The sequence below is a fragment of the Candoia aspera genome, chromosome 10, assembly GCF_035149785.1.
Source record: "Candoia aspera isolate rCanAsp1 chromosome 10, rCanAsp1.hap2, whole genome shotgun sequence".
NCBI lineage: Eukaryota > Metazoa > Chordata > Lepidosauria > Squamata > Boidae > Candoia > Candoia aspera.
Window position 1 is genome coordinate 14,434,505 of NC_086162.1, and position 27,825 is coordinate 14,462,329.

Sequence of the window (27,825 nt, forward strand, 5' to 3'; positions counted from 1 at the left end):
GATGGAAATGGAAAATGACTGGATCTCAGAATGGCCACTCCTGGATTTTTTTCTTCTTTTAATTCCAAGGTCTTGCTTTATAGGCTTAGGGTCAAATAAGTGATTGTCTTACTAGGATTAATCCCAGTTAGTGCTGCAGGTTTATTTCCTCTGAGCAAACACCCCCCCCATACTGGCTATCTTTTTCCTAAAAATAGTATGTGCTATTTAACATGGGCACGCTCAGCACCAATTTCTGCTGGTAGCATCAGAGATGGATTTAATCGCAGCTGCATCTTTATTTAAATCATGAAATTGTTATTTTTTAAAAAATATATATAGTTAGGTAAAGTATTCCTAAGTCTAGAAATGAAATAGATGATCTTTATTATCCCACTGATTTTCTTGAGGAGAAAAATTTGCATTATAATGACTTTAATTCAGTTGCTCATCTGGCTAAACCGTCATAGTATTTTCTCTCTTCCACTTAAAATCTAATCTGCATTACGAATTGTTAGTAGGCATTGCATATATTACAACACTCAACCCAAAATGTTACCTCACCTTCTCCCGGCAAGCAACAACCACCAAAACAAAACAAAAAAATCCAACACCAACATCAGCAATAATAACAGAAAGGTTGCAGAATCCTAGAATTATAGGATTGCAAAATTGGAAGTGACCAAGAGGATTATCTAGCCCAACTCTCTGTATTGTGCAAGAAAACCAGTTAAACCATTCATGGGGTGTGGTCATGAAGCCTCTGCTTATAAAGATGTAGAAATGCAGAACCCATAACCTCTGGTAGGGTGGAGTTTGTTTGGAAAGCATTATGGCAGAGCACATTGCATCTCTGGTCTGCAAGGCACATGCAGTGCAAAACTGGAGATCTGTGTGGAAAAGGTCATGGCGGAGCAAGTCTATTTGCATTCCTGACAGCCTTTGCAAATCTGTTCCTTATTTCTATTTGGCTCCACTTTCTTTGTACGTTGAGGAAGAGTCTGGGCAGCAGAGAAAATACTCTCCCGGACACTGTGTTCAGGCTCTCTGAAGAGATCTGTTTGCCCCTTCCTTTCTAATCTAATCTAGGATGCCAATACAGCTAGTCCTCGCTTAATGACCACAATTGGGACTGGAATTTCAGTTGCTAAGTGAAGTGGTCATTAAGCAAATCTGACCTGATTTTATGACTTTTTTGTGGTGGTTGTTAAGCAAATCACCATGGACGTTAAATGAACCATGTGGTTGTTGAGTGAATCATGCAGTTCCCCATTGATTTTGCTTGCCAGAAGCTGGCCGGAAAGGTCAAAACTGGCGATCATGTGACCACGGGACTCTGCGACAGTTTATAAATGCAAACCGGTTGCCAAGTGCCCAAACTGTGATCATGTGACTGTGGGGACACTGTGATGGCTGTAAGTGTGAGCACTGGTCGTAAGTCATTTTTTCCAGCACCTGAGAAGTCTGAGCCGTCACTAAACAAATGGTTGTTAAGCGAGAACTACCTATACCTCTTCCTTTCAAAAAGGATAGGGGTGAGACCCCACGTTTTCTTCATCTGTGTTCTTATTCTTACTGCTTTTCTTTTTTCTCTGTAACTTCTTCAGATGGACTCTTTTAGGAGACTGCTTTTGGTGCTTATTGTTCTTTTAAAACAGAAAACTGGATGGATGATTTTAATACTGGAAACACTGTTTCCAGAGTGGCAGTTGATGTGATCTGGCCATCAGTCCTTGTCAAATGTTTGGCTTTTAGCCTGTACCTCCTGGAACATACATTATAAACTGGCTGGTGGAGCTGGTTATCCTGCTCTTTTCTCATGGAACTCCCAAATTGTTTTCAGCATGGTTTGCCTCAGCAACCATGTGGCTGGTAGCACTCTGAAAAGCTCTCTGAAATGGCTGGGCCTTGCCATAAGAAAAAAATTGCCAAGAAAGTTTAGCAAACAGTTCAGCTTTTAAAATAGGAGTCTTTGCTGTGGTATAGCAGGCTCTCAAGTCTCCTCATTTGTCATAGCTTGGTCTGCGAAAAAATTCTATGTCACAATGCATCTTCTTTTTCGGAAGAAAGCACTGTGGGGCAAGACAAACCCAGGGAGCCCAGGAATGCCGTTGTTCAGCAAAACTACTTATAGGAAGTGAATTATGTATGGTCAGGGAGGAAGTATCTACAGCTGGATATCTTATGCTGGCCCTTCACTTAGGTCAGCCTTTCTCAACCTTTTGACCCTGGAGGAACCCTTGACGTGTTTTTCAGGCCTTGGGGAACCCCTGCACATTCAGGCTCAAATGTAGGCCAGAAGTTACAAAATTATTATATTCATTTTATGTGTAGGCTTGTACTGTATACATGCATTAACAGTGTTCTGAAGCTGAAAATAAAGAATGAAACTTACCTCTTTAATGTGAAGTTGCCCGAATTTGAAATAATTTTTTTAAATAAATCATGATCTCCCAGGGAACCCCTCTCACGGAACCCTAGGGTGCCACAGAACACTGGTTGAGAAACCCTGACTTAGATGACTAATATAGGATCTTTCTCTCCCACTGCCTCCCCAATTACCCAAGATTTGCATTCTTTTTATCTACTTCTAGGCTACTGCCTAATGGCTGGAGTGCCTTTATTTCCTTTGTTGTTTTATTTTCTTTTGCTTCTTTTATTATGTGACAATGGATGTTTGCATCAAGAAGGCTTGCTGGGCAATTCTGCACCTCAGGTTGCCATGTTCACTCCCTGCCCTAGCAAAGAATAGTTTTCCTAATTGTTTCTGCCTGCCTGGTACATTCAGGCAGAGTGGGTGCACTCCAGGTCCCCTCAAAAGTTGTCATCTTAGGGGACCAAGGAAGCCCACCTTCTCTGACCCTGCCAGCATCCCCCAGAGATGCAGATGACACCCACTCACTCTTAAGATCTGGCTCTGTTCCCAGGCTTGGGATTACTGTATCTGTGAGCCCCTTGTTGTGTTTTGTTGTTGTCGTTATAGTTGTTTTTTAGTCCAGGCTGTCACACTTTGTTGTCATGTTTTTAACTTTCAATTTTGTACATTTGGATGCTGTAAGTTGCCCAGAATCTTTTGGAGTGATTGACCATGGTAAATTTAAACAACAACAACAACAACAACAACAACAAGAACCTTCACTGACTCCCAAGTCAAGGGATGTGATTGCTGGTACCTTGTGTAATGATTGCCTATTCAAAATCACTATCAGACTCACACAAGGCTTTCATGGATATCTGATTTAATAATGAATAGTATGCAGGATCACAGGCAAAGCTGAGAATAGTAAAACTACGGGATGCCTCCCAATAAAACCCCAAATGGCTTCCAGTCCCTCCCCCCAAAGTCAACATAATTCCATGCCCTGCAGGTGCCCCTAATGGTTCCTGCCGGTCTGCGGGAAACATCCTTGACAAGGCAAGATAACCCAAACATGCATTCTTCACTCCTTGCATCGTAGCCTGGTACAAGGAACAGGAGCAGCCCCCTCCTGTACAGCAACTCGTGTCAGCCCCATGGCATGGGAACCCGTTACAATGTTTTCCAGGAACATTGGAACAGGGACCATGACACCTTGTCCCTGAAAGTCATGCTCCTTCCTTTTCCCAGGAGTCCCAACTAATGGTTATGCTACAACTTCCGGGCTCTGCGGTGGGGCTACCTTGGTGTTTTTTCAGCAGCTGCAGGGGAACTTGTGACGGGCCTTTGGGATGTTGCAGAAGTACAGCTCCCACCATCTCTCACCTCTGGTCATGCCAGCTGCAGCTCCTTCGAGTTCCCCACCGTTAAAGTTTTGTGAACCGTAGGTCCTTCATCCAGGTCCTTGCTTAGGACAACTGTACCACCTAAAGGAAATTCAAATTTCCCTTTTTCTTTCTTTCTTTCTTTCTTTTTTTTTAAGCACCTGTGACATCACATAAAATTGGACAATGACACCTGACCTCTCAAAAGGTTCCTTGACAATTGTCATAGGGTACTCATTTATTGAACTGTTTATCAAGCATATTTATATTTGGCTAACTACGGTCTTTGCAGGCTGCTTCCAGGGGACTGGTGATTGGAATTAGAGGTCACTCCTTCAGCCACTTCTTCTGAGTCTCTTTCACAGTGTCTGTTTTAAGCTCATCCCCTCTTCCCTCCTTTCATTCTCTTCCCTTTGCCCTTGAGCTTTGGATGGCAAAGATTCTCTAGCTTGACAAAGCCATGCCTTGCTATGTTCACTAATTGCTTTCTATTCCTGCTGTTCTTACTCATGTCTTTCACCTTTCTGTGCTGAGTTTCTTATCAGGTAAGGTGGTCTTGGTGAAAGTTGGTCACAGTGGTGTTTTATTTATAAATCACTTTGGTTGGTTTAATATACACACATTATACAAATATAATTTTTTTAAAAAACATAAAAATAAACCAATACAGTACCCTAAGGGCACAAATTGGTTTTCAAAATTAGTGGGTTTTGGATCTGTCCCTATATCTCTTCCTATACAGGTAGTCCTCGCTTAACAACCACAACTGAGACCAGAATTTTGGTTGCTAAGTGAGGAGGTCATTAAGCGAATCTGACCCAATTTTACGACCTTTTTTGCAGCAGTCATTAAGCGAATCACTGCAGTTGTTAAGCAAACCACGTGGTCATAAAGCAAATCATGTGGTTCCCCACTGATTTTGCTTGCCAGAACTCAGCCAGGAAGGTAAAAATGACGATCACGTGACCACAGGATGCTGCGTTGGTCATAAATGTGAACTGGTTGCCAAGTGCCTGAATTGTGATCACATGACCACAGGGATGCTGCGATGGTCATAAGTGTGAGCCCTGTTGTAAATCGTTTTTTTCCAGCACTGTTGTAAGTCTGAACCATCACTAAACAAATGGTCATTAAGTGAGGACTACCTGTAGTCAACTGTTTTTGTTTGTTTGTTTGTCTATTTATAGCATTGGGCCAAAATATTTTCAACTTTTGGCAGTTTGGGGGCTAATGGAAATAAGCTGCCCCAAACTGGATTCTTCTTGTGAGATAATGCGGTGTAGAACATTCTCCTGCATTTTCCCCTTTCAGTTCTTAAATCAGGCTGACGAAAGAGTCTTTGCTTTTGAAACTTAGTTCAAAAGAGAAGAGAATTTTGGGACAATTTTCACACATAGTGTAGGGGGTTCTTGCGTAGTGTAGCGACAGACTGGTGAGAGATCTGCTGGTCTTTCATTATAGAATTCTCTCTCTCGCGTTCTATAACCTCCTTGGCTGTTCATGCTTTCATTTAATTCCCAAAGCAGACATCAAACGGGAACTCCCCTCATGCCCTTTTGTTCAGAAAGGCCAGCCAAGAAAGCTGCGGAGTGACAGCTGTATGTATTCATCCATAACTTTCAAGAGTAAACCAATAAATTCTCCAGGAGAATAAGGTGGAAAAACAGAAGCCGCCCCTTTCTTTTTCTTCATGTGGGAAGAAAACTTTGAGAACTTGCATGGGCCAACTTTATTTGGGCACAGGATAATTCCTTCACATCTCAGCTAATCTTTAACATGGAGGGTGGTGCACCTCATCAAGAAGCCTGCCCTCTCTTCAAGCAGTAGCCCAGCTTTCCTGCTACTGAACGTCTCTGAGAACTGTGCCACCTCATTGTCTCCTAGGAGAAGGATCCCTGCTGCTTAAAGCAACAACTGTTCTTTTTAGTAGATGAAAATAAATAATAAAAAGAGGGGGGATCTTTCAGGGGAGCAGAATGAGCCATACCAATCCCACGGCCTCGCATGTCGGCAGAAAAGCAGTATGTACGTGCAATTGATGTATCATGAATGTGAGGTTCTGGTATTCCTCCTGGACTGTTTTTCTGTAATTGACTTTTGACTGTGCCCTGAGCTCTCATGAGCCTTTAAGAGTTAACGAAGCAGAGCGTTCGCATTAGGCCGAGACTGGCAATTTCACACCCGTGCGTGCGTTTCTGTGCTGATTTAGTTGTAAGTAATTTCTTTCTGTTCCCTAGTTTCAGCCATATGCTAATAACATCTGTTAGTGGAACTTCAAGATGCTTCTTTGCTCACGTTTCCCCTCTACAGACTACAAGATTAATATAGCTCCTGCCATTGTCTTGCAGATAATGGAAGCCCAGAGGGTGAATCTCCCTCTTTTATGGATCTACACAGGACTATTATTTTATGTTTGTGACTGGGCCACTGCAAGGTTTTCTTGGTTTTATTTTTAGCACGCTCCTAACAAGATCGGCCTGTATGAGCAATTTGTTTATCTTGAGCATCCGAGAGCTTTCAGCCCAATTTTGTTTCAATTCATTTATAGTCTATTGAAGTCAGTGTGACAGCACCTGCTTTGCTTGGCAGCGGGTTTAATGTTAGTCTTGGGAGGCCTGTGGAGAAAGTATTTTCCTGAAGCTCTTGCCAGAAAGGCTGTGGCCATTTTTGCTGTGTGCTAGATGGGAAACCATAGGTATGTCCCTAATTTTGCACCAGTGTTTTCAAAAAATTAGAATGGAAATTCAGATCTTGGCATGTTTTTAATACAGCAATGAAGACTTGGCACTTGATAGGATAAAAATGATAATTTACTCACCTGCTCTGGAATGAGTTCTCGGCCAAGTGCAGGTTAATTTTCAAGCTTTCGTATCAGCTGCTTATTAGATAACAACAGAGACAATCGGTTGTTTTTTGTTTGCTGCTGAGAGTCTCCAGTGTGATATTCAAGGTCTTTGCTCACTAAGTTCTCTGCTCTGTTCAACTTTTTTTAAAAGGATGAGGATGATTAGAATTTGTGTACCACCCAACTTCCAATAATTCCATAGGCTACTATAGAAAATAAAGATGATGGATCAGCCCAATGCTTTGCTTGGAAGCATTGGGGGAAAAAAAATCATGAAGGTGCCACCAATAGGATCTCACAATAACAAATCTGCCCATTCTCCCACAGAGATTGGAACCCCCTGATTTACTACATTTCTACCCAATAGATGTTGAGATGGTATTCTGTATGTAGATTTTCCAGTTAGGATTTACCATTTCCATAATTGCTTATCTTATCCCGAGTTTCTGTATTATTTGCTTTCTAGTCATGCCTTGACAATGCTCCCTGCTGGCAAACATATAAAATAAATATGGATAACCATATTTAACCATTTGCAGCCTGAGTCTGGAAAGAATCTCCTCCCTCTTATCATTCCTTCTTAACTGATGCTCAGGATCAGATGATTTGGTGCTAAAATTTAAGAGAATATTTCAGGGGACCACAAAGACTAGAGAGCAAGTCTTTATTTTCAGATTGGATCCCAGCTAGACAGGGATGGATGCTCACTCAGGGGCAGAAGGTCCCCGGTTCAATTCCTGCCATTTCCAGATTGGGGTTGACTTGGATAGATTTTACTCTGAAACCCCAGAGAGAGCTCTTGCCAATTCCTGAGAGGATGCTAGCTGCATGGACCCATGCTCCAAATCTGTGATTTGATTTTTTTTCTTCCTGCAAAGTCTGAATATTTTAAACCATGGTTTGCTGAGGAGCCTGGCCTATATATAACTCTAAACTAGGATTCTCAAATATTGCAGTCCCCCAAATTGATAAATGAATTGGTGTGACTGCCAGGAATAAACCTAAATAATAATTACATTAAGTAATTATTAACGTACTGTGATTGGTGGCTTTGACAAACAGCTTGATTGATGGGTTTTGCTATTTCTCAAAACTTGCTTTCTGCTTGGCTCCCTACTTCGATGTTGCCAGCCCACTGCACTGGCCAAGCCAGAGTGAATTTTGACAGTGCTTCACTTTGGCTCTACAAGCCATGAGGGGGAGCCCATTTCAAGCTCATTCAGGCTTGGCTTGTTGTTTTACCAGCACCTGCAAGCTCTCTACAAGCTTGCCCAGTTGAAACAGGAGCAGGATTTGATAGCGCTCCCACTTGGCCTGGACAAGTCTGACCAGCTTTAAAGGGAAAAAAAATGCAACTGCCCCCCGATTTGAAATTCCCTGAGAGTTCTGGTGCAGTGTTTGAGAATCTCCATGCTAAGCCAGATGAGGTGGGTTCACACATCCAGTTTAGCTGCATAAACAACCCCATTAGGCTTAGTGATATGTGTGAACCAGGCTAACATCAAGATAGGACAGCTGTCTTTCCTGTATTTAGTGAAGGGAACATGGAGATCACGTAAGTTGCTGCTTATCTGGCCGTTGACCTGGCTGCGGCTCTTCCTCCTGTCTCCCAAGGTCATTCCCACACGCCACGCCACATATCGACTTGTGTGGCTTCCGGCATGGCAGAGCTTTGCTTGCTTTCTGACTCCCTTTGCACCCATGGTTCTGTTGCTCCATCTTCCACTCCTGGAAACCACAAGGAAAAAGGCATGGGCTGAGGGGTGGCATGTCCAAGCAGATGTATTGATAGTGGAGCTATATGGCTGAGCCCCAAAGAATTCTTATGGTAACATGTTCCCAAGGCAAGCAGTTTTAGAACTGCAATAGACAGAGAGACAAAACTTCTGCAATAAATGAGCAAAGCTGTCATACAGAGCGATGTCTTAAAACAGACCAAGAAGCTGGACGATTAAGAAAAGTTTATATTACAGGAAGAGGTGAGGATAATGTAGGTATTATTGAGGTTTGACTATTAGAGAACATGATATAGAATGAATCCCTAAATAATCTCCCATGTTCCTGAATAAAAGTTCCATTTTATACATTGGTATCAGCGGTGGGCACCTGCATCTCATAGCAGCATGTGCCCCTCACCCCTTTCTGTGTCCCCTGACAAACCTCTCAAGATTGCATTGCTGAAATTTGGGGACCAAAGTCAGGTTCAACTCTTAGTGATGGAGTACAGGTAGTCCTCACTTAACGACCATGACTGAGTCTAGAATTTTGGTTGCTAAGAAAAGTGGTCATTGAGAGAATCCAACCCAATTTTGTGAGCTTTTTTGCAGTGGTCATTAAGCGAATCACCGCAGGTGTTAAGCGAACCACATGGTTTTTAAATGAATCATGTGGTTTCCCCCACTGATTTTGCTTGCCAGAAGTGGCCAGGAAGGTTGAAAATGGTGATCACGTGACCATGGGACGTTGTGACGGTTGTAAATGTGAACTGGTTGCCAAGCACCCAAATCGTGATCATGTGACCGTGAGGACCCTGCAACGGTTGTAAGTGTGAGGACTGGTTGTAAGTTGGTTTTTTCAGCACCATCTTAAGTTTGAACCATCACTAAATGAATGGTTGTGAGGACTACCTGTATGTCTTCCACAACAAATTGTCCTCCATATTAAATTCTATCTCTCTTCCAAGGAAATCCTAGTCATCTTTTTGAACTCATCTGTCTGTTGTATAACCTGTCTTCTCTTTCTTTCCATCTTGCCAAGCATAATCATTTTTATTCAACAGTAATAGTAGCATAATGCATGGTACAAGTATAAACCTCTGATCATTGCAATGGGGATGGGAAAAGCAGCACCCCAAATGCAGTGCCCCAGGTCACATGCTACCAAGCATCATTCCATGGGCTTTTGAAAGGAATCTTGCACACAAAGTAACTATATAGCAGTTCCAAACTTTGGAAAAAAACTCTCTCCCCCCCCCCATTTTTAGTATACTTTTCTTCAATCCTGGTCAGTGACCATAATTAAAGTTCTTTGATGTGTATTTTTCTTTCTTCCCATAATTCTTGACCCACTTTCCCATTACGTTGAAGGAGGTTATCCCTTCTAACTGGAGATAGGAACTGTGCAGACAGAACCAAGAAATTTTCCTGCATGGCATGGACAGAATTTGTTCCTTTTCAGGGTAATTGGCATAAAAGCCTAGAACAACTCAGAGAGAGAATTGTTAAGACAATTCCGTTCACAATGAGTGGGTCATATAGATATCAGTAGCATCCCATTATGGTCATTATATTAGTGCTTGGGGCTTTATCCCAGAGGAGAAATTGCTTTTATGGATAGCCCTGTTAAAGTTCTGACATGACATTAAAATGTTACCTTGCTAATGCAAACATTTCTGCAAGCTTTTCTGGGTTGACTACAGGAGAAGCTAAATAGACTTGCAGAAACCTGTATTTTCCCCAAAAGTGACCATAGTGTTTTGCAGTGATTTCATCTCAGTGAGGCCATAATTTAAAGTAGGACTAAGCAATCTGGTGTCCTCTGGATATTTTGAGTGATATTTCCAGTCAATTCCAGCCAGAACAATCAAGGGTCAAAAATGCTGGGAGTGATAGGTAAAAATACCTGAAGTACCCCAGATTGCTTACCTCTAATAGAAAAAATGGCTTTCAAACTGTGACATTACATTGGATCACTTTTTTGTATAATGCTAGAGGTGAACATTGATTGAAAAAACATTGAACCCACATTCACTCTTTCTGGATGAGTCTATTAACTTCAACATCATGGAGGAACCACTTTTCTGCCTTTCCAGAAATAGGATGGATTGTGTGACAAAAGTTACTTCCATCCCATGGCCTTGTATGAAAATTCATTCATATATTTCTTCTAATATAACTGATTTCCCTTAATTTAGAGGTTTTGTACATTCCCCCTCTCTCTCTTTTGCTAATGTAAACATTTTTGCAGACACATTGTAGACAATTCTTATTGGTAAATCCGCACTGCAAAATCGAGGAGTGTGCTAATAATGATGAAAAATTGCAGTCTGGTTTGTCCATAAGTTTGGGAAATACAAATTAGTGATTTAAACAGATTTCTCACCCATCAGTTCATGACTCGTTAGATGGCTTGTTGTCAGTTCCTGTTCTTCTGAGAATCCATTTCTTGTGTTTCTTTCATGTCATGTTCTTTTCTTTCCTTCAGGTGATCAGCGCTCCAACATTGTCAATGAGTCCAGCAGCCTATTGGGGGGGTCCCCTCGAAGGCAGTGTGGACGCAAAGGCTCCCCCTATCACACTGGGCAGCTTCACCCTGCTGTCCGAGTGGCTGATCTTCTCCAGCACATCAACCAAATGAAAACAGCGGAAGGGTATGGTTTCAAGCAGGAATATGAGGTAAGAAAGTCACAAGAGTGATCCAATTTGTAAAGCCCATTCTTTCACTCATTTCACTTTGGGCTTCCCATGCATCCCATGTCTGATAATGTACCTGAAATTTGGTTCACCTTAGGATAAAAAAAAAATCAGAAGTGCTTTCTTTTCCATTCAGTGGAATGAAAATGATCAGAGAGAAAAAATATGAAAGAAGACTTCTAACGTATTTGCAAGAGCGAATGGCATAATTAAATACTCTCTTGGGTGAAGCCATCTTTCCTTTCACCTGTCTTTGCTGGAGAAATCCTCCCTTTTGTTGGGTTCTGCTTCCCACTGTGGAGTTTGGAAGGTCTACAAACGGTCCAATGCCCCCATGACATGATGCCCAGAATATCTCATGGGTATTACGATGCCAAAAGGACATTGTGTCCTTCTGAAACCACAGCACTGTCTCTTCTGCTATATCCAGACAGAAAACTCGCTGCTACTCCATTTCATGATGTTGTCACACACAGTATAGTTTTCTGCAGGATTTCTTTATTGCACAGAATTGCTGTTTCTTGTCCAACTGTTGAGACCCTCTTTTCCACTATTACAAATCTGACTAACTGGGGCTAGTTACAATAATTAGGGCATCTTGAAAAGCTGTTGTACATGTTCCAAACCAGTTGTTTGAAAAGCACTTGAACAGGGAATGAAATATATTATTTTCTCCCACTTTTACTCTGTTACTTTCAGCGGTGGGCGTTTCTGTTATTTCACACAAGCACCTCAGAAATCTGCTCATGAAATAAAAGGAAATGGAAACCCTGGAATGCATATCCAAACATTATCCAGTAAGGGTAGGGGATGATACATTTCCAACAGCCCCCAAGAATCAGATATATACCAGGGACAGGCAATCTTTTGGGTGCTGGGAGTGGACACCTTTAAACATTTTTGTACAAAGGCGTGTGTTTCTCTTGCCTATCTTTTGGCTACTGAACATGAAAAACTCAGGGGTTGTGCTAAAATCTGTAGTTCAGTGATGAGGATGTGATTGACCTCTAGATGCTACAGCTCCCATCATTCCTGACTATTGGTTGTACTGTTAAAGGAATCCAGTGCCACCAGAGAGAAGCCACATTGTGAAAGGGTGATTGAAATTCTGTACATTGAAACTCAGCGGTGGCAGGTCATAACACTGATATGTATTCTCCCTGAAGTAGTTTCTTTTGATGTGACCCGTGATTTAAATTTCAAATGAATGTATTTCTCTGCTGTCCTCTTGATCATTCAGTGAGGTATCCCAGGGCACTGCCAGGGTTGAAGGGGATCCTGCAGAAGGTGCCCTGTGAGTCAGCCTCACCTCCATAAACATACAAGCATTTTATGTCCTGGTTTCTCTCCCCGCCCCCCACCTCCCCGTATCCCTTTCTAGCACACTTTTCTTTCCTTCAATTTAACATGTAAAAGTGTTTGAATGTACCTGAGAGCTAAACTTTAGTTGTACTTGAAATCTTAATTTCTCCAGAGGGGATCTAACAGTGGAAAGGAGGAGTAGGGAGCATGACAGATTAATTCCTCCAGGTTATGGGACTCTGGAACACTGCCCAGTGTTTCTCTCTTAATAGCCACCTGGTGAATAGCCAGTAATCACCGCAACACCCTGCTAGCATGGAACACATTTTTCCTGTGGTTAACACAATGTAAAGAGAATGGGACACCGGTTTCATTCTTGTTCATTTTTCCTCTCTTTAAAAATCCTTCCTATTTTAGCAAAGCTGCTAACCAGGCCTGATTAATTTTGGATAACTTTTCTTCCATTAAATCAGTCCCAAGCAATTTTTGATAGAGCGCCTATGTTTTGTGCCATTCTTTCTGCAGCGTGGCGACATTTAACTCACTTGAGTTAAGTAGTATGGGTTGATTTTGGAGGTCTGCATCTGTTAACAGGATGTCTTAATGTTGCATTTGTCGCTAAATGTACGATGGCATTTGGATATTGCTCTCTCTGTCAGTGTTGTTTGTTCCTAAGGTAGTTTAAAACTTTTAAGAAAATTTCATACATAATGCATATTAGACATCTACAAAATGGCTGGTCTTTGCCTTGCACTGTGGAGGTGATACAATTTGCCTCTGAGGTGCATCAATGCACCTTCTGATGAGCTTTTGAGGCACATTTTTGAGGTCTCATTTGCATGTCCAGGAATTGTGGAAGAATTCTGAGCATGTGCTGCATGAGTGCACAAACCTTTCCGAGAGCACCAGAAGAGGCCTTTCTGCTAAAATGTTGCCTCTTCTGGCTACTGAAGATCAGTCAGCGCACAATTTGCTTTTTAACACAGAGACCCATGTCGCTTGTAAAGCAGCTTCAAAAAGGTCTTCTGATAAAAACATCATTGAGTGAAGCACCTGTTAGACTTAATGCCAGGCATGGCAATAAATCTCTGCTTTCCAAACTCTCCTGGTATCTGGCAACTTGCATACAACAGAAGCTCACTGTCACAACACAGCTAGGCACATCACTTAACTGCACACAAGGTAGAAGCAGAAACCCAAAATCAAGCCCTTCATAGATGTCTGCACCAGGTTTTAAATTCTAGGCCTTTTCCTCCCCACTTTCTCTTCAATAAAAATTGGGCTGTTCTCTTCCCAGGGTTGAGAGTGGGAGACATCTGCTTAATGCTACATCAGGGTTTTGTCTAACATGAGGACTGCCTTGCAAGCTTTAGTCCTTATAGCCCCCTCCCTTTTGAAGCTGTGCACAGTCCGAATGTAGGCACACAGGCATCGGTCCATCAAATAAACCCTAAATGTGATAACCAGTTTTGAATCGGTGTAGTAGAACTAACCTCTAGGGAAGCCATTGTTATCTGTACTGCTAGTGGAAATGCTGTGTGCTTATTCCTAAGGGTACTTGATGCACATAATAGTCTTCTCTTCTTCTAGAGTTTCTTTGAAGGCTGGGATGCTTCAAAGAAGAAAGAAAAGACCAAAGGGAGACAAGATCACATGCCTAGCTGTAAGTGTCTGAGACAAAAGCCTTTTTTCTAAAAAAAGAAACAAAGAAAAATCAATATCCTTTCTTTCATTTTAGGATAGCTGAAATGTCCTGAAACTCTACAGAGTTTGCACAATATGGATTTGGGTTGTGTCTTACTCTGATCTTGGTCTGTCAAATTCACAGCAAGTAGATTTTGATCCAGTATTGATTCCATCTGCAAAAGCTATCATGTAAACATATTAAACTGAGGGTGGGATAGGATGGGGTGCCTGTGTCTAGGTGGCCACCACCACTTTCATTCAGGGAACAAATTTAAATTTACCAGCAGAAAAGACCATATAAAAAACCCACCCACAAATCATTCCAAGTGATTTGATCAGGGCCATTGTCTATCTAGAAATAATAATAGCAGTTTTATGGGTTTGAAAGGTTGTAGACAGTTCATTTTTTTTTACAGGCCAAGGTGGTAGTAACAATAATGCACTCCTCACTTTTGCTCTGCCCCCAAATTCCAACTGAATAAATGCATCCTGGGTGTCCACCCACACTTGCCTTGGTATTCCTTAAGCTGCGTGCCTCACCTTATTTTACTTTACTTCACTTTATTTTGAATAAAGTAATGAAAATGGAAGCCAGAATGCTGTAAAGAAAAGGGCCTGCCTCAACTATAAACTTTTTACCCCAGCAATTATTCTGTGTTTCTCATCTGTCCTGGAGGCATTCCTATGAAATAAAAATAAAATGGGGAGGGAAAGGTCTGCATTCCACATCAGTCTGCTTATGAAAAATGCAGTGGGAATTCGAGGTGGAAGATGCAGATCTACCATATATGAGCTGCAAAAATCCAGTCAGGTACTAAATGGCAGCAAAGAGTTAGAGATTTATGGACTTCTTTGATCTGATTATCTGCTCTGGGTCTCGCAACTGGAAGATACTTCAGTGTGTTAAGTTGACATGACTTGGGTAGCATGCACACATGGAGAGGGAATGGGGCTGAAATGATCCTGGCATCTTAATTCCTGCAAGGTCTGAGAGCTTGGATGAACAAACCCTGATTTTATTTGGAGGTTGAATTCATTACTGGTTCACTTATTGGGGTTCACTAATGGACGAGCTAGAACACATCTTCAGAGAAGGAGTTGGCCTGGAGTGTGATAAGATTCTGCTGTGCAACAAACTGTCATCAAGAGCTCTTCTAAATAGGACATGCTGTCTGTGGGTGCAGGTGGCTGAGGTCCCAGATTGCACTAAACTGTAGGGTAGCGTGCCTGAACCTAGCCACGATGCATTCTAAGCCATGGTTTATAAGTTAGGATGTTGTGCCTCAGATAATGCAACCTGGCTAAAGCAAATCATGGCTTAGCATGATATAACTCAGCTTGTGCAAGACAAAAAGAGACATCAAATGATGATAGGCCTTGTTATTCAGTGCATTAAAGAAAATAGTTAAACGAGTAACCAGGGATATCCTCCCTCTGGGAACTGGAAGGATGAATGCAATTTATTATGAATTTCTGCTATAAAATTCCTCCTCCAGCAGCTGCTTTCTCTTTGCCACACTGGCTATTTTTATTGCTCCTAATTATAGCTGTCTATCTGCTGTTTTCCAAATTGAAATTCCATGTTATCGTGGAGAAAAAAAGGAGAGCAAAATTGCTCAAAACAGTTTAGGCAAAGCCAAGCACCACTTTTGCTCCACTACCCAGCCAGCTTTTCTGGAAGGAAAGGCTAAGGGAACACGTTGGTTGTTGGCCTAATAGCCCTGAGGACGTTTGTTTTCTGCTGGGTGTGGAGCAAAACTGCCCGTCTCATTTTGACGCTGTCCTTCTCTTCCACTCTGCCGTAGTAATGGTGCTGACTGGTGTACATCCAACCTCTCTCTGGGTGGGAGTATACATTCTTGTTGACATATGCTGCATTGCATCTCAGTTTACATTGCTCTAACAGTGAAGCGTGTGGGTTTTGCAGAGCACATTAGTGGTTGGGAGAAAGCGAGATGCTTCGGGATGAGAGAAGCTGGCTGAAGGGGGTGTAATTGTAAGATCTGACACTCAGTGGAAGATATAATAGAGGGGAATAGAAACAAAAGCATTCTGTTGTCTTCCCTACTGTTCCTGTGAGCCAGAGTGTGAGAGTTAGCTCAGAAGAGGCATTCCCTCCCAAGTGTGAGGGGTAAATATGAAGCCTCTTAAGAGGAATCCTGCTGCCTCCTTAGCATTTGCAGGTTCATCTGTTCAACCCTTCTCCAACTGGAGATCCTTATGTTGCCCAATGTGGCACCATTCAAAGACAAGAAGCTATCAGCTGGCTGGGAGGGAACTCCCCCCCCAATTCTGCAGAAATATTAAAACCCTCCTCAAAGTATGCTCAGTTTTGAGGAAAGGACTATTGTGTGTGGAGGAGGAGGAGGAGGAGGATGGAACCCATGATGATATACAACTCCATAAAAATAAAATATGTAACCCTAGGTCCAGATTATATTCCAAATGTCAAATAAACATGTATGGTTTTACTTGCTACCTAAGCCTTGATAGGATGGAAGCCAACCATTCTGCCCTGGGAGAGTATTCCATAATCTTCCACCATTCAGATTGCATACTAAAATTGTTTTGAAAGAGCGTGTTGTGGCTTTCCCAGCTCTTGCTGGGTAATGCCGTAGGCTTGAGATACAGGACAGCAAACAAATTAAGAAAAAGAAAAGATCTCAACCCCTCAAAATATAAGATTAACTAGAATAAAATATTCAGAGGCTTCCTGTCCTCCTGCTAAATCCTGGGAAAGCAGCAAGAAGAATGATGTGGAGGACTCCTTTTTCATCCATTGCTGAACTTGAAGCAAGAGAAGGACAACTGCTTGCATTTGTTTTAAGAATTGACTGCTAATGAACCCAAGCATCTGCAGTGACTCTGAAGCTTGAGAAACCTGGTACAATCCCATAGGTGCTCCACAATTAAGTCACTTTGTCAAACAGCAGATCCTAGCTCTGGTTTCTACCACCTCTGAGTAGGACTAACAAAGATTCCATTGTGGCATCCTGGAGAGGTTTCTTCCCACCCATATTGAAATGCCTTGTTCCAGTCCTAGCAGAAAAAGTAGGGGAGCATGCTTTGCACTGCCCTGTCGCAGAGCTCTGTTCAGCGTCTACAATGAAGTTGGGGTATAGTGTTTTTCCTTACAGTGATAATGTGGAACAAGTTAAGAAAAGGGACTGGGGGATTCATATATGGAGTGGTATCTGCAGAGGAGGTGATTTTTGACACCTGGCTAGACCAACAAGTTCAGTCGTCTTTCCAACTTTGCTCTGGTTTTGCACAAGTGTCTTACACAGGTGTGTTCAAAGGGAATTCTGGTGGTCTGATGCCAGCTGATGGTTGGGCTCCTGCTATTCTAGAACAGCACTAAACTTGGGTCTAAAAGTAGCCTGAGAACTGACCAGCAGTTACAGAGAGGCGGCAGTTGCAGCTGAAGTGGGAAGGAGCTGTGTGTGTGTGTGTGTGTGTGTGTGTGGGCTGCTTGGTAAATGGAGGGGAAAAAAAGGAGACGCCCCAATTGAAGAGAACAGACAGAAAAAAACAAGAAAAAAACAAGGGTTTTTCACAAACATTTTCATTAAGGTTTCATTAAAGGATGACCATATTTCATAGCAATCATCCTTACACAGACTACATCTGTATGCAACTTGTTCATAAACGCAATATTGACAAGTCATATGAAGAGGGCATAGTGTATATGTACTTCCTTGGCCATGAAATTCATTCTAGCTCTTCTTTATCCCTTTGGTGCCAAAGGTGTTTTGGGGGTGGGGGGTGGGGAGAGGTTTACTAATGGATTTTTACTGGGGAGTGGAAAAAAAAGGCCCTAATTTATCAGAGTGGGTGATTAAGGGATGGAGGTTGGCTGGGAACCAAGGCTGCGGCAGCTTTTGTCAATTTTTCTGGTTGATGCTCTGCTTTGTTTACACACAAATACACTTATATTCCAGAAATTGCTAGTCTTGTTTTTTTCAAAAATGAGTTTACTGCTCTTTCAAAAGAGTGGCAAGGCTGGGTTTATAAGGAACCTGCATAATATCTGACAAGTGTTTCAGAAGCTGCCAGATAGGCATTATATTGGCAGATGGCTCAGTAGAAACCAAGTGTCTGGTCTTTCAGGCAGACCAAGCCAAAATGGCTGAGGAGGACAGTGGCCAGAGGGCCAGGAGTTTGCCCTCACAGCCTAAAGTGGCCTAAAAGAATACATTCCAGAGATTTATCTGTGTATGACCATTTGTAACAATGGAGCATAATTATCATTCTGCACAGACTGTAAAAAGCCAGTTCGGTGTAGTGGTTGAGGCACCGGACTAGAACCCGGGAGACCCTGAGTTTGAGTCCTCCCTTAGGCACAGAGTCAGCTGGGTGACCTTGGGCCAGTCACTTTCTCTCAGCCCTAGGAAGGAGGCAATGGCAAACCACTTCTGAAAAACCTTGCCAAGAAAACTGCAGGGACTCGTCCAGGCAGTCTCCGAGATCCAAACACGATTGGACAGATTAAAAAAAAAGACCATAAGACTTAAGCATAATTTTTGCTACATTGTTAATTAATGTAGTTTCAGTAAAGTGTCCTGTACTGTGTATTTTGTATTTATGTATGTTTTCTTAAGTGTATTTATTTATTAAACGTATGTTCTGCCTAGCTTCAAACACTCTGGCCATCTAATGTTGCAATAAAAGGACAGGAGCATGAAAAGAACAAAACATCAGCATTCAGCAAGCCGATATACACTCACACCTATTTTCTGAGCCGTGGTTTCTGAACACAGCCACAGCAGATGAACAGGTGGTAGGAGACCCAGTGTGAAGATTCAGATTCCAGTCCAGCCTTAGCCACAGAAACCATGGCTGACCTTGGGCCAGTCATCCTCTTGCATCCCAATCTGCCTCACGGGGCTGTTGTGGGAAAAAATAGGCAGAAGAAGTGCTATGTGTTTCACCCTGAGTGCCTGAACAAAAAAGTGGGATGTCAATCTAATAAACAAAGAAATACAGGGATTTCTGCACTAAAAAGCATGGATTACTATGTGACAAAGTGTGAGACTGCAAGTCAGATTAGAGTATATTTGCACTTTTCCACAGTGGATTTTTGGAGGAACTGTTGAGCCGCAAGCCTACAGTGCCAACTCCTACTAGAAAATACAGAAAGTGAACCTTACTGCTGGAGTCTTTGAATTCCATCTCTCCACCTAACTTCTAAGTATCTAGAAATTTATTTGAGGGAGGAAGGGGAAACCATTTGAATTTGATGTGTGTATCTCCCAATGTCTGCTCTGCCCTCACAGTCCTGTCTGATTTTGTTTCCAGATGACCGACATCGGGTGAAGCTCCATCCACTTCTTGGTGATCCCAACTCTGACTATATCAATGCCAACTACATTGATGTAAGTATGTCAGTGCCTTCATCTTTTCTCTTGCTTTTGTTATGCTTTTTTTTTGTCTTAGAAACTTACTTGGTTGTATAATGTAGAATTTTGTTTGTCTTCTGTTATTCCCCAAGTCACTGTTCCATACACGCATCCTTAGAAGTTCTCCTTTTCTTACCACCTAATGTTATGTCTACTCCTGTTCTCCACTGGAGTCCTGTTTTGTTCATGTGCACAAGGATGGAATCTTACAGGGCAGGAGCAAATCAGAAGGCTAAAAGTATATGCAGTATATAAGTAAACCATTTGTATTGTCTCAAGGAATGAGCTTCTTTTCCAAAGCACCCCTTAGATTAACTTGGACCATCCCCATGTTCTTCCAGATGGAAAAAAAAATCAAAAGACATGAGTAACTTTTCTGAAATGATAACATAGCAACCACAAGAAGTTGTCACTGAAGCACATGGATGGAAAGCTGTGAAACACAGCCCATGTTCCAGAATTAATTTTAGAAATTATTTAACTTTAGAAATAATTTTGTGACCAGAATAAGGAAAAATGATTGGTGAATGCCATCACAAGTCCAAAATATTGGAACGACCATGGATATTGGAAGGCTTTGCCAATGTTTGGGTATCTGTCTTTGACATATAACAACATTTGGGTTCAGTATCTAAACTCTAACTTTGCTATTTGTTTTTGGTAGTTAATGTATGATAGACATTTGATTACCTGGGTGCAATCATTTCTACTCTTTGGTAGTGTTTTGCTGAACAGGTGTTAAATCTTGTCCGCTTAAACCAAAAGGGAATGATGTTTTAGAAGTGCTCAGTTTCCAAAGGTCACATTCAACATTCTCCTTTCAGATTCAAAATGCAAATAGTCAAAAGGAGACAACATTCAAATATACATTTTAAATATTTCTGAATGAGTATCTCAGCTTGGATCTGTTTACAGTTGTCCAGATCAGTTCAATGAGCCATATCCAACCCCATAATTCTTTGCTGCTGCTGCTGCTCCTTCCCTGCTCATCAACGTTGCTCTTTAATGCACTCCCTTTACTTATGGGTCTAGTCTTCCTTTGCTCTTGTCTCACTAATCTGTCTGTCTCTGATTTCTTTTTCTCTCAAACCTGTGTCCAAATGGGCTTGCTAAGATTCGGATAAACCGAGAAGTAAGTATATGTCACGTCCCTCTTGTCTTTTTCATTTCTCCTCCAATCAAGACTCCATAATTATTCATTTTGGAGTGGAGGGATTTCCCCACCTCATCCCACCCCACCCCAACTGATGCTATTCAACATGGCTGCTTTTGATGGTGGATTTCATGTAGTCTGAAGTGGCAGTTCTTCAGAAGCTTGTCTCGTTCATTTAGTCATTCTCTCGTTTTCAAAATGTGTGGCACCATTGTGCAGACATGTGCATCCCTTTTGGAAAGGACAATTGCCTGGACAAAATTGTGGAGCTAAGGGACACAGGTTTAGGCCAACCAGAAAACAGTGGATGAAGAAGGTGGCAAAAAAAAATTATTTATTTATTTTATTTATTCATTAAATTTATCCCCGCCCATCTCCTCCATCGGGGGACTCTGTGTGGTTTACAATAAAATAATCAATTAAAACAGCAAACAGCCAGTATAAATACAATATATAAATACATCATTACTCTTAATAAATAAATATAAAAATAAGAGTAAAAATAAGTATATAAATAAAATCCAAGTGGCAAGAGAATAGTTACTTGCAGATGAAGTAGGGATGTCGAGCCCGTGAGTGACAAACAAGTGAAAACAGTCTGTAGGGCAGTTTGTATTGCACCTTCCTATTGTAGAGTGATACAAACAAGGAAGCAAGCAGTATAAGAAATAATTGTTAAGGTAGTTAAGAAATTGTTTTAGTTTTAATGGGATTTTATTAGAATTTTACCGTATATTTATTTGAATTTTTATTGTATATTTATTCTATATTGTAAACCGCCCAGAGTCCCTCCGGTTGGAGGAGATGGGCGGTGACAAATTTGATAAATAAATAATAAATAAAATAAATAAGCAGCTCCCTTTTCTTTTTTTCATAATTAGAGCTCTGAGCTGCTTCCTTTTCATGATCCATTCTAGGGATCCTTCTCCAGGGTCCCATTGTCATACGGTAGCCTGTAGTCGGAAGCCAGAAAGTGGTTAAAGTTTGTAGCAAGAGATCAGGATCCAAGAATCAGTCTGTAATGCAAAACAAGGTCTGGGACATGGGAAAAGAAAAAAGAGCAAAGACACTGGATTTCTCCAGAAATATGGTTTCAGCCTACTGAGCAGTAAAATCAAGCAGGTGCTGATGCAGTCATACTCCATCTGGAATCCCGTTGGGCAGAAAAAAGTCTGCATTTTGCCCTAGTACTACTCATTCATCTTACTTAGAAATTTATTTCAAAGGAGGATTAGGGTAAAAGAGTGGTCTTGGATCGGTTTACGCACATGATTAACCCTAAATGTGGGTTAACAAAACAGAACCGATGTATTTACTTAGCATGCTACGTCTAAACAAATAATGCGTGTTATAAAAATCTGAAGTCTAGTTCACATAAAATGCAAAGAAAATGTCAAGGTTTCCCCCACGTACTGAATCACAGATTATTCAATTCCACTTGAGTGTAGAATAGTCTGCTGTGTATACCCATTCAATTAATTATGAGATGACCAGAGGGTGAGATGGGGGGTGGGGGAGAAAATTCTTGATTTCAGAAGCTGTTTGGCTTTAAATAACCTGCAGCAAGAACTAGATGTGGTTAAGACTGGGCGTAGCTGAAATTTGAAGTGCCTCATGCAACCTCTGCTTCTGGACTGGATGCCAGAAAAGGTGAGGGCATGGATGCTGAGAAATTTCACGTAGAGCCTCCTGGTTTAGGTCACCCTCAAAATTGGACCAATATGTTAAGGAGTTGGGCAAAGGATCAAGATACTGCTCCGTAGTGCCATCCCTTCCCACCTGCTGTAGGTGTGCCTAAAGGTGAAAATGAGCTGACTGATTTAAATGTCTCAATGTCCCAGAATCCTTGATAGGGCATTGTGTGGTCTTTGGAGTGGTGGCTTGTCCCAGTTCACTGCTCTTTGCGAAAATCCTGAGGCAGATAATAACACTGGTAGCCTCTAGGAAGGTGACTGGATCTTCAGCCATGGTTTAAGGAGCTAGACATCCAAACAGGATTTGATGTTGGGGAGTTGTTAAAGCTCTGTGTAATCACCTTGTCATATTCACTGTTTCTCTCTTCCTGTTCTTCCTCTGGCTGTGTTGAGCATGGATGTATGCACCAACTCCCTTGTCACTAGATGTCTCAAAGAACTATAATAGTGAACATATGGTCCTCCAGATGTTGCTGAAGTTCACTTCCCAGCATGCTGTCCTAGAACAAGTGCACAGGGGCATCAGGCCTTTTTGCAGCTGCCAGGTGGAGTAAGGCCGTCTGGCAATTACTAACATTTACTTCCATTCTCCTATTGGAAACAAGGAAATCCAGGTGCTAAATTTGGGATATTTTTGCCCACAATGTCTACAATACATGGACGTGTGTTTGTGTATATTTGCAGTGATATGTGACCTCAGGCTTCAATCTAGATATTTGAAAAACTAAGCTGTTGCTCCGCCTCCTTCTTTTCCACACTTCATAATGTAAGGATAACTGACTGCTTAGTTTTACCTCTTTTGGTACATTTTATTCACCATATATTACTAACCTCCTTAATTCTCATGCCGTATCTGTATCAGTCTCCCACAAATATCCGCCAAGACATTCAAACTGAAATGTTGGTGGTTAAGTTCTCACTGTAATGACTTTTAACAATCCTTACAGCTTCGTTTGTGCTTTTTAAAGCACAAGTACAGTATTTGTGCACTTAAAGGTGTTCATAATCGTGGAAAGTTCTAAATTTAAAAGCTAATGATTTGTAAAATCAGTATTAGTATTAACTAATAAAAACGTTTGTGCAGCCTTGATGTTAGTAATTCAGAACCACTAAACCCCAAATGGTAGGCAACCCCCCCTGCACCTTTTGCCTGAAGCTTCCTTAACATTTATCCAAAAGCTCTCCTGTGCTAACCTTTCTCTTGCTCCTGTCTTTGCCTCCTAGCAAGACATCTCCTTTTCCATAGTAACTGAGAACAAACAGTGGAGATCTTGCTGTTTGTTTTGCCAGATCCTGCTTCATACCAAAGATGGTAGAACATGGAAGAGTGCAGGCCGTAGGGGAAATCTTGGGCTCAGCTATTGAGCCCAAGCCCTTTCTGATGTGCTGTTGCTTATTGGCCCTTTTCCATCTTTCTCTGATCTTTGGGCTTCCCAATCAGGAGTTAGCTGTATGTGCATTAAATGGCTTAGAAGAAGGAGGGTGTTCACAGGTGTTGCTCAGGGCTCTGTGTCTTCTGTGTGTGGTGGTGCTACAGGCAGTGTCTTGAGCTGTGATTTCTTGCTGCCTTTAATCACTCATCCAGATGGCCCTTGTGTACTGGGAAGAAGGCCTACGCTTGCCCTAGAGGTGATCTACAGTTCATTATCTCTCAGCTCTGTGTTCAGTAGAGCCATGCATGGATGGTCATGGTTTGGGAACATTTCCCTGCTTGCTAGAACAGGGGTGTGCCACTTTGGGCCAGAGATTGCATTTGGCATTTGGGTGGCAGGGTAGTAGCCTCACTCCCTAAAGTGGTGAGTTGACCCAGAACAATAATTATAGTTGATCTTGCTTCTTTTCATAGAGCTAAGACAATTACACTCCTACTGTATATTTAACCATTTCTCCCTCTGTCACATTGCAAGTTGCTATTTAGTGGTAACTTTTGTAAAAACAACAACAACAGCAACTCTGGGAGGAAAGGTTTACACCCAGGATTTTTTGTGAGGGTGCTTGCAGCTTTAGAACCTCTGGTGGTCCACCTCAGCCTAGAAAAGCCATGAGAAAGATGTCCGTGTTGCTTTCCTAACAGCAACATGCATTTCCTCCCCGCTTTTCTGGGGTGAAGTTGATGAGCTATTTATTGGATCTCAGAGCCACCCGTGCGGCTGCATTAAATGGCTTTTGGCTGGACATGGGATGTGAGGAGGAAGAAGTGCCTACCTCTGTATAAAAGAGACGGATAGATGGTTGCAAAGGAATGGCCAGTAGATACATATTGGATGTGAACAGCACAAACAAATATGAAAAATGTACATTGGGGAGGTTGCTTGGAAATATCGGCTCCGTTCTGTGGTGGGACATGGAGTCTACGAATGTCACTTAGGGCAGATGAAGGACTGTGGAGGATGTTTTGGTTGAGATACACTGCTTGAAGAGAAATCAAGCAGAACATTATCTTCCTTACATGTACCCCACTTCAAAAGTGTGTAGATTTTGGAATAACTGTGGCAGGAGAAAAGCAACAGGTTGCTAAATTCAGCTTTCAGAGTAGCAGACGTTGGGGCATATAGAAATGCACAAAATATTACAGTCTTCCTTCTTCCTTCCTTCCTTCCTTCCTTCCTTCCTTCCTTCCTTCCTTCCTTCCTTCCTTCCTTCCTTCCTTCCTTCCTTCCTTCCTTCCTTCCCTTCCCTTCCCTTCCCTTCCCTCCCTCCCTCCCTCCCTCCCTCCCTTCCTCCCTTCCTCCCTTCCTTCCTTCCTTCCTTCCTTCCTTCCTTCCTTCCTTCCTTCATGCATACTTTTTTTTTCTTTACAGGGTTACCAAAGATCCAACCACTTCATAGCCACACAAGGTAAGACTTTTTTTCTTACTTCTTGGGCATTGCTTTTTAGCACGCTTTCTCCTTTTTCTCCTTTCCCATTTTTTTTTTGCAAACTTTAGCTCTGTTGCAATCTTTTTTGGATTTTCTCTGTGCTCTAGGCCCCAAACAGGAGATGATCTATGATTTCTGGCGGATGGTGTGGCAGGAGCACTGTTCCAGCATAGTGATGATAACAAAGCTGGTAGAAGTGGGAAGGGTAAGAGATGACTTTTGGTTTCCTCTTCACCAGTGGCTCCAGATGATGCTTACCTCCTCCATGGTAGATTTACCATAATTGTTTTATTGTTGCATGCAGGTTAAGTGTGCCAAATATTGGCCAGATGACTCAGAGATGTATGGAGATATTAAAATTACCCATGTGAAATCAGAGACACTGGCAGAATATGTGGTGAGGACATTCACCCTGGAAAGGGTAAGATCTGCACTCTTGCAAGGATATCATTCTGTCTATAAACCTGTTTTTCGTTATACAAGTTGATACTTGGACATTTATTTACTTAATTTATTTACAGGACTTATACGGATGCCTATCTCATATAATGACTCTAGGCAGCTCACAACAATATGCTACATCATCCACGTTCTTTCTCCAGTCAGGGTAGTTTGGGAGTTTTAATAACAGGACTTCCATCTCCTCCCTTCTCTTATTTTATTCAAAAGCACCAGTTTTTTTTTTTTTAAATGATTAAAAGGAAGCCTTGAAGTAAGCCTGGCAGCAGGTAATTAACACCCCCCTTAAAAAAAACATTATTTTGGCAGAGAATTGGGAGCTTGAATATAAGGGAGCCTAATACAAATAAATCTACAAGATGGTGCCTCTGAACCAGTGTTTCTCAATCTTAGCAATTTTAAGGTGTGTGGACTTTAACGCCCGGAATTCCTGCAACAGTATGAGGGAATGACCTTGGGAGACAGGGGGAAGAGCTGCAGCCAGGGCAATGATTGGATAAGAGGCAGCTTAGCCCACAGCAAGAACATGGGCATGGCAAACATCTTAGAAGGGAACCTCCCTAGTTTCTTGGGCTGTAAAGGCAATGGGGGAGAAATATACTTTCTGACTTGCAAGATTCCGTTAATTAACCTTACAATAAAGTAAAATTAGTTCATGGGGGTGTGCTTCTTGTCTGGACTACCTCACAAGGCTGAGCATGCTGGGTGGGGAATTATGGGAGTTGAAGTCTATACATCTTAATGTTGCTGAGGTTGAGAAAAACTGCTGTAAACAACTTAAGCCAGGCAAAGCCCCTGATTATGGCTTGATTCCCACACAATGTTTCCAGCAGTCATAGAGTTGTGGGCTCCTGCATTAGCCACATTTTTACTGACATAAAACATACTATCATCAAAGCTGAAGATTAGAGGTTAGCAATTACTGTTCCTATTCATCCAAAAAGGGGTAGGGGAGATCCAATCTAGCCAATTGTCCCTCTATTAGTTTACTTACTACAGTAGGCAAATTTTATGCCTGGCATACATGGCTGAAACTACAAGTAGAACATCTTAGTAGACCATCTTAGTAGACAAGTAAGAACATCTTAGTAGAACATCTTAGTAGACAAGTAAGTGGGTTTTGAAAAAGGTTGTCAACAATCAATCACCGTTTGGTTCTAAGCTATCTAGTGAAAAAAGTAGAGCTCCTTTCTAAAAGAGCTCTATATTTTCTGTCATTTTAGATTTCAAGTCAGCATTTGATTCACACTCAGAACAGAGAAACTACAGCAGACTAGCATTGATACATGCCTCCTTCTATTAATACATAATTTGTGTGCTGATATCTGGATATAATAACCACAGCCAGGTATCAGACAGGATTCCTAATTGAAAAGATGTCAAGCAAGTTTGCTTGTCAGAGCCATGGTTATTTAACATATATATCAATTCTTTAATTTCACATCTTGCCTCTTTGCACCTTGGCTAGTAGGCCAGCCACTCTCTAATTTTGCTTTTTTGATTTCACAGACATAATTGGACTGGGGAGATTGTTAAGGGCTCTGGTTTCCTGTTATATAGAAGATAAGTTGAATATGAACTACTCTAAAATTATGGTTATGGTGTTTGCCAAGTGACTGATTAAACACAGGTGGCAGATTAACAGACAGGCAGTAGAGCAAGAGGAATGTCATAAATATTGGGAGTAATTTTTCATGCCTTAAGACTGTGGAATGCACAGTTGCCATATGCAATGAATAATGCTGAAAACACTGCCTCTACCAACTTGAAATTTGATCATAGAGCCGGTGGCTTCCGTATTGCTTCAGTGTTAAAAGTTTTTAATTCCATAGGCTTACTGCTTTTGCTGTATGGGGTTATGTTTAGGGTTGTCAAAACACATTTCTCTGAATACTCTATTCTTCTGCAAGATGTGCTGTAAATGCCATGCTTCACTTGGAAGCAGAGCAGGCTTCTGGGAGGTTACAGCCTGGATTATGGTGTTTCTTATCCATTTAAATGATTATTTTTAGCAGGAAACCTAGCCGTGCTTATTTTTCTGTTCAGATGTTGGCTTCTTGATATGGATAAATTGGCAAGATTTAGTCTCTTCTCTAGTTGCATAGCATCTCTGGGATTTAGCAAGGCTAGAGAAATGGATTGTGCGTGTAGATTTGATAGGGCAATGCAGCCAGTTACTGACTATCGGACTCCAGAGTCTTTTTTTTTTTAATCTCTAGTGTCTCAGAAGTTGAGAAGACTATTTTCATTAGGTTGTTTTGACACGTTGCCAATACTGATGGAAGGGGGGTTTCCA

General features: G+C 41.7%; 1 protein-coding gene across 2 annotated transcripts in view; it reads left to right on the top strand.

Annotated features, from left to right (window-relative positions):
* Window positions 1-27,825, top strand: part of PTPRU (protein tyrosine phosphatase receptor type U) — a 339,403-nt gene that overhangs the window by 268,142 nt on the left and 43,436 nt on the right. For both annotated transcript variants that reach the window (XM_063312343.1, XM_063312344.1), the window contains exons 16-21: window positions 10,769-10,959; window positions 13,870-13,942; window positions 19,264-19,340; window positions 25,013-25,049; window positions 25,178-25,275; window positions 25,375-25,491. In XM_063312343.1, the coding sequence (XP_063168413.1) occupies window positions 10,769-10,959; window positions 13,870-13,942; window positions 19,264-19,340; window positions 25,013-25,049; window positions 25,178-25,275; window positions 25,375-25,491 (593 nt within the window). The remainder of the gene's footprint in view (window positions 1-10,768; window positions 10,960-13,869; window positions 13,943-19,263; window positions 19,341-25,012; window positions 25,050-25,177; window positions 25,276-25,374; window positions 25,492-27,825) is intronic.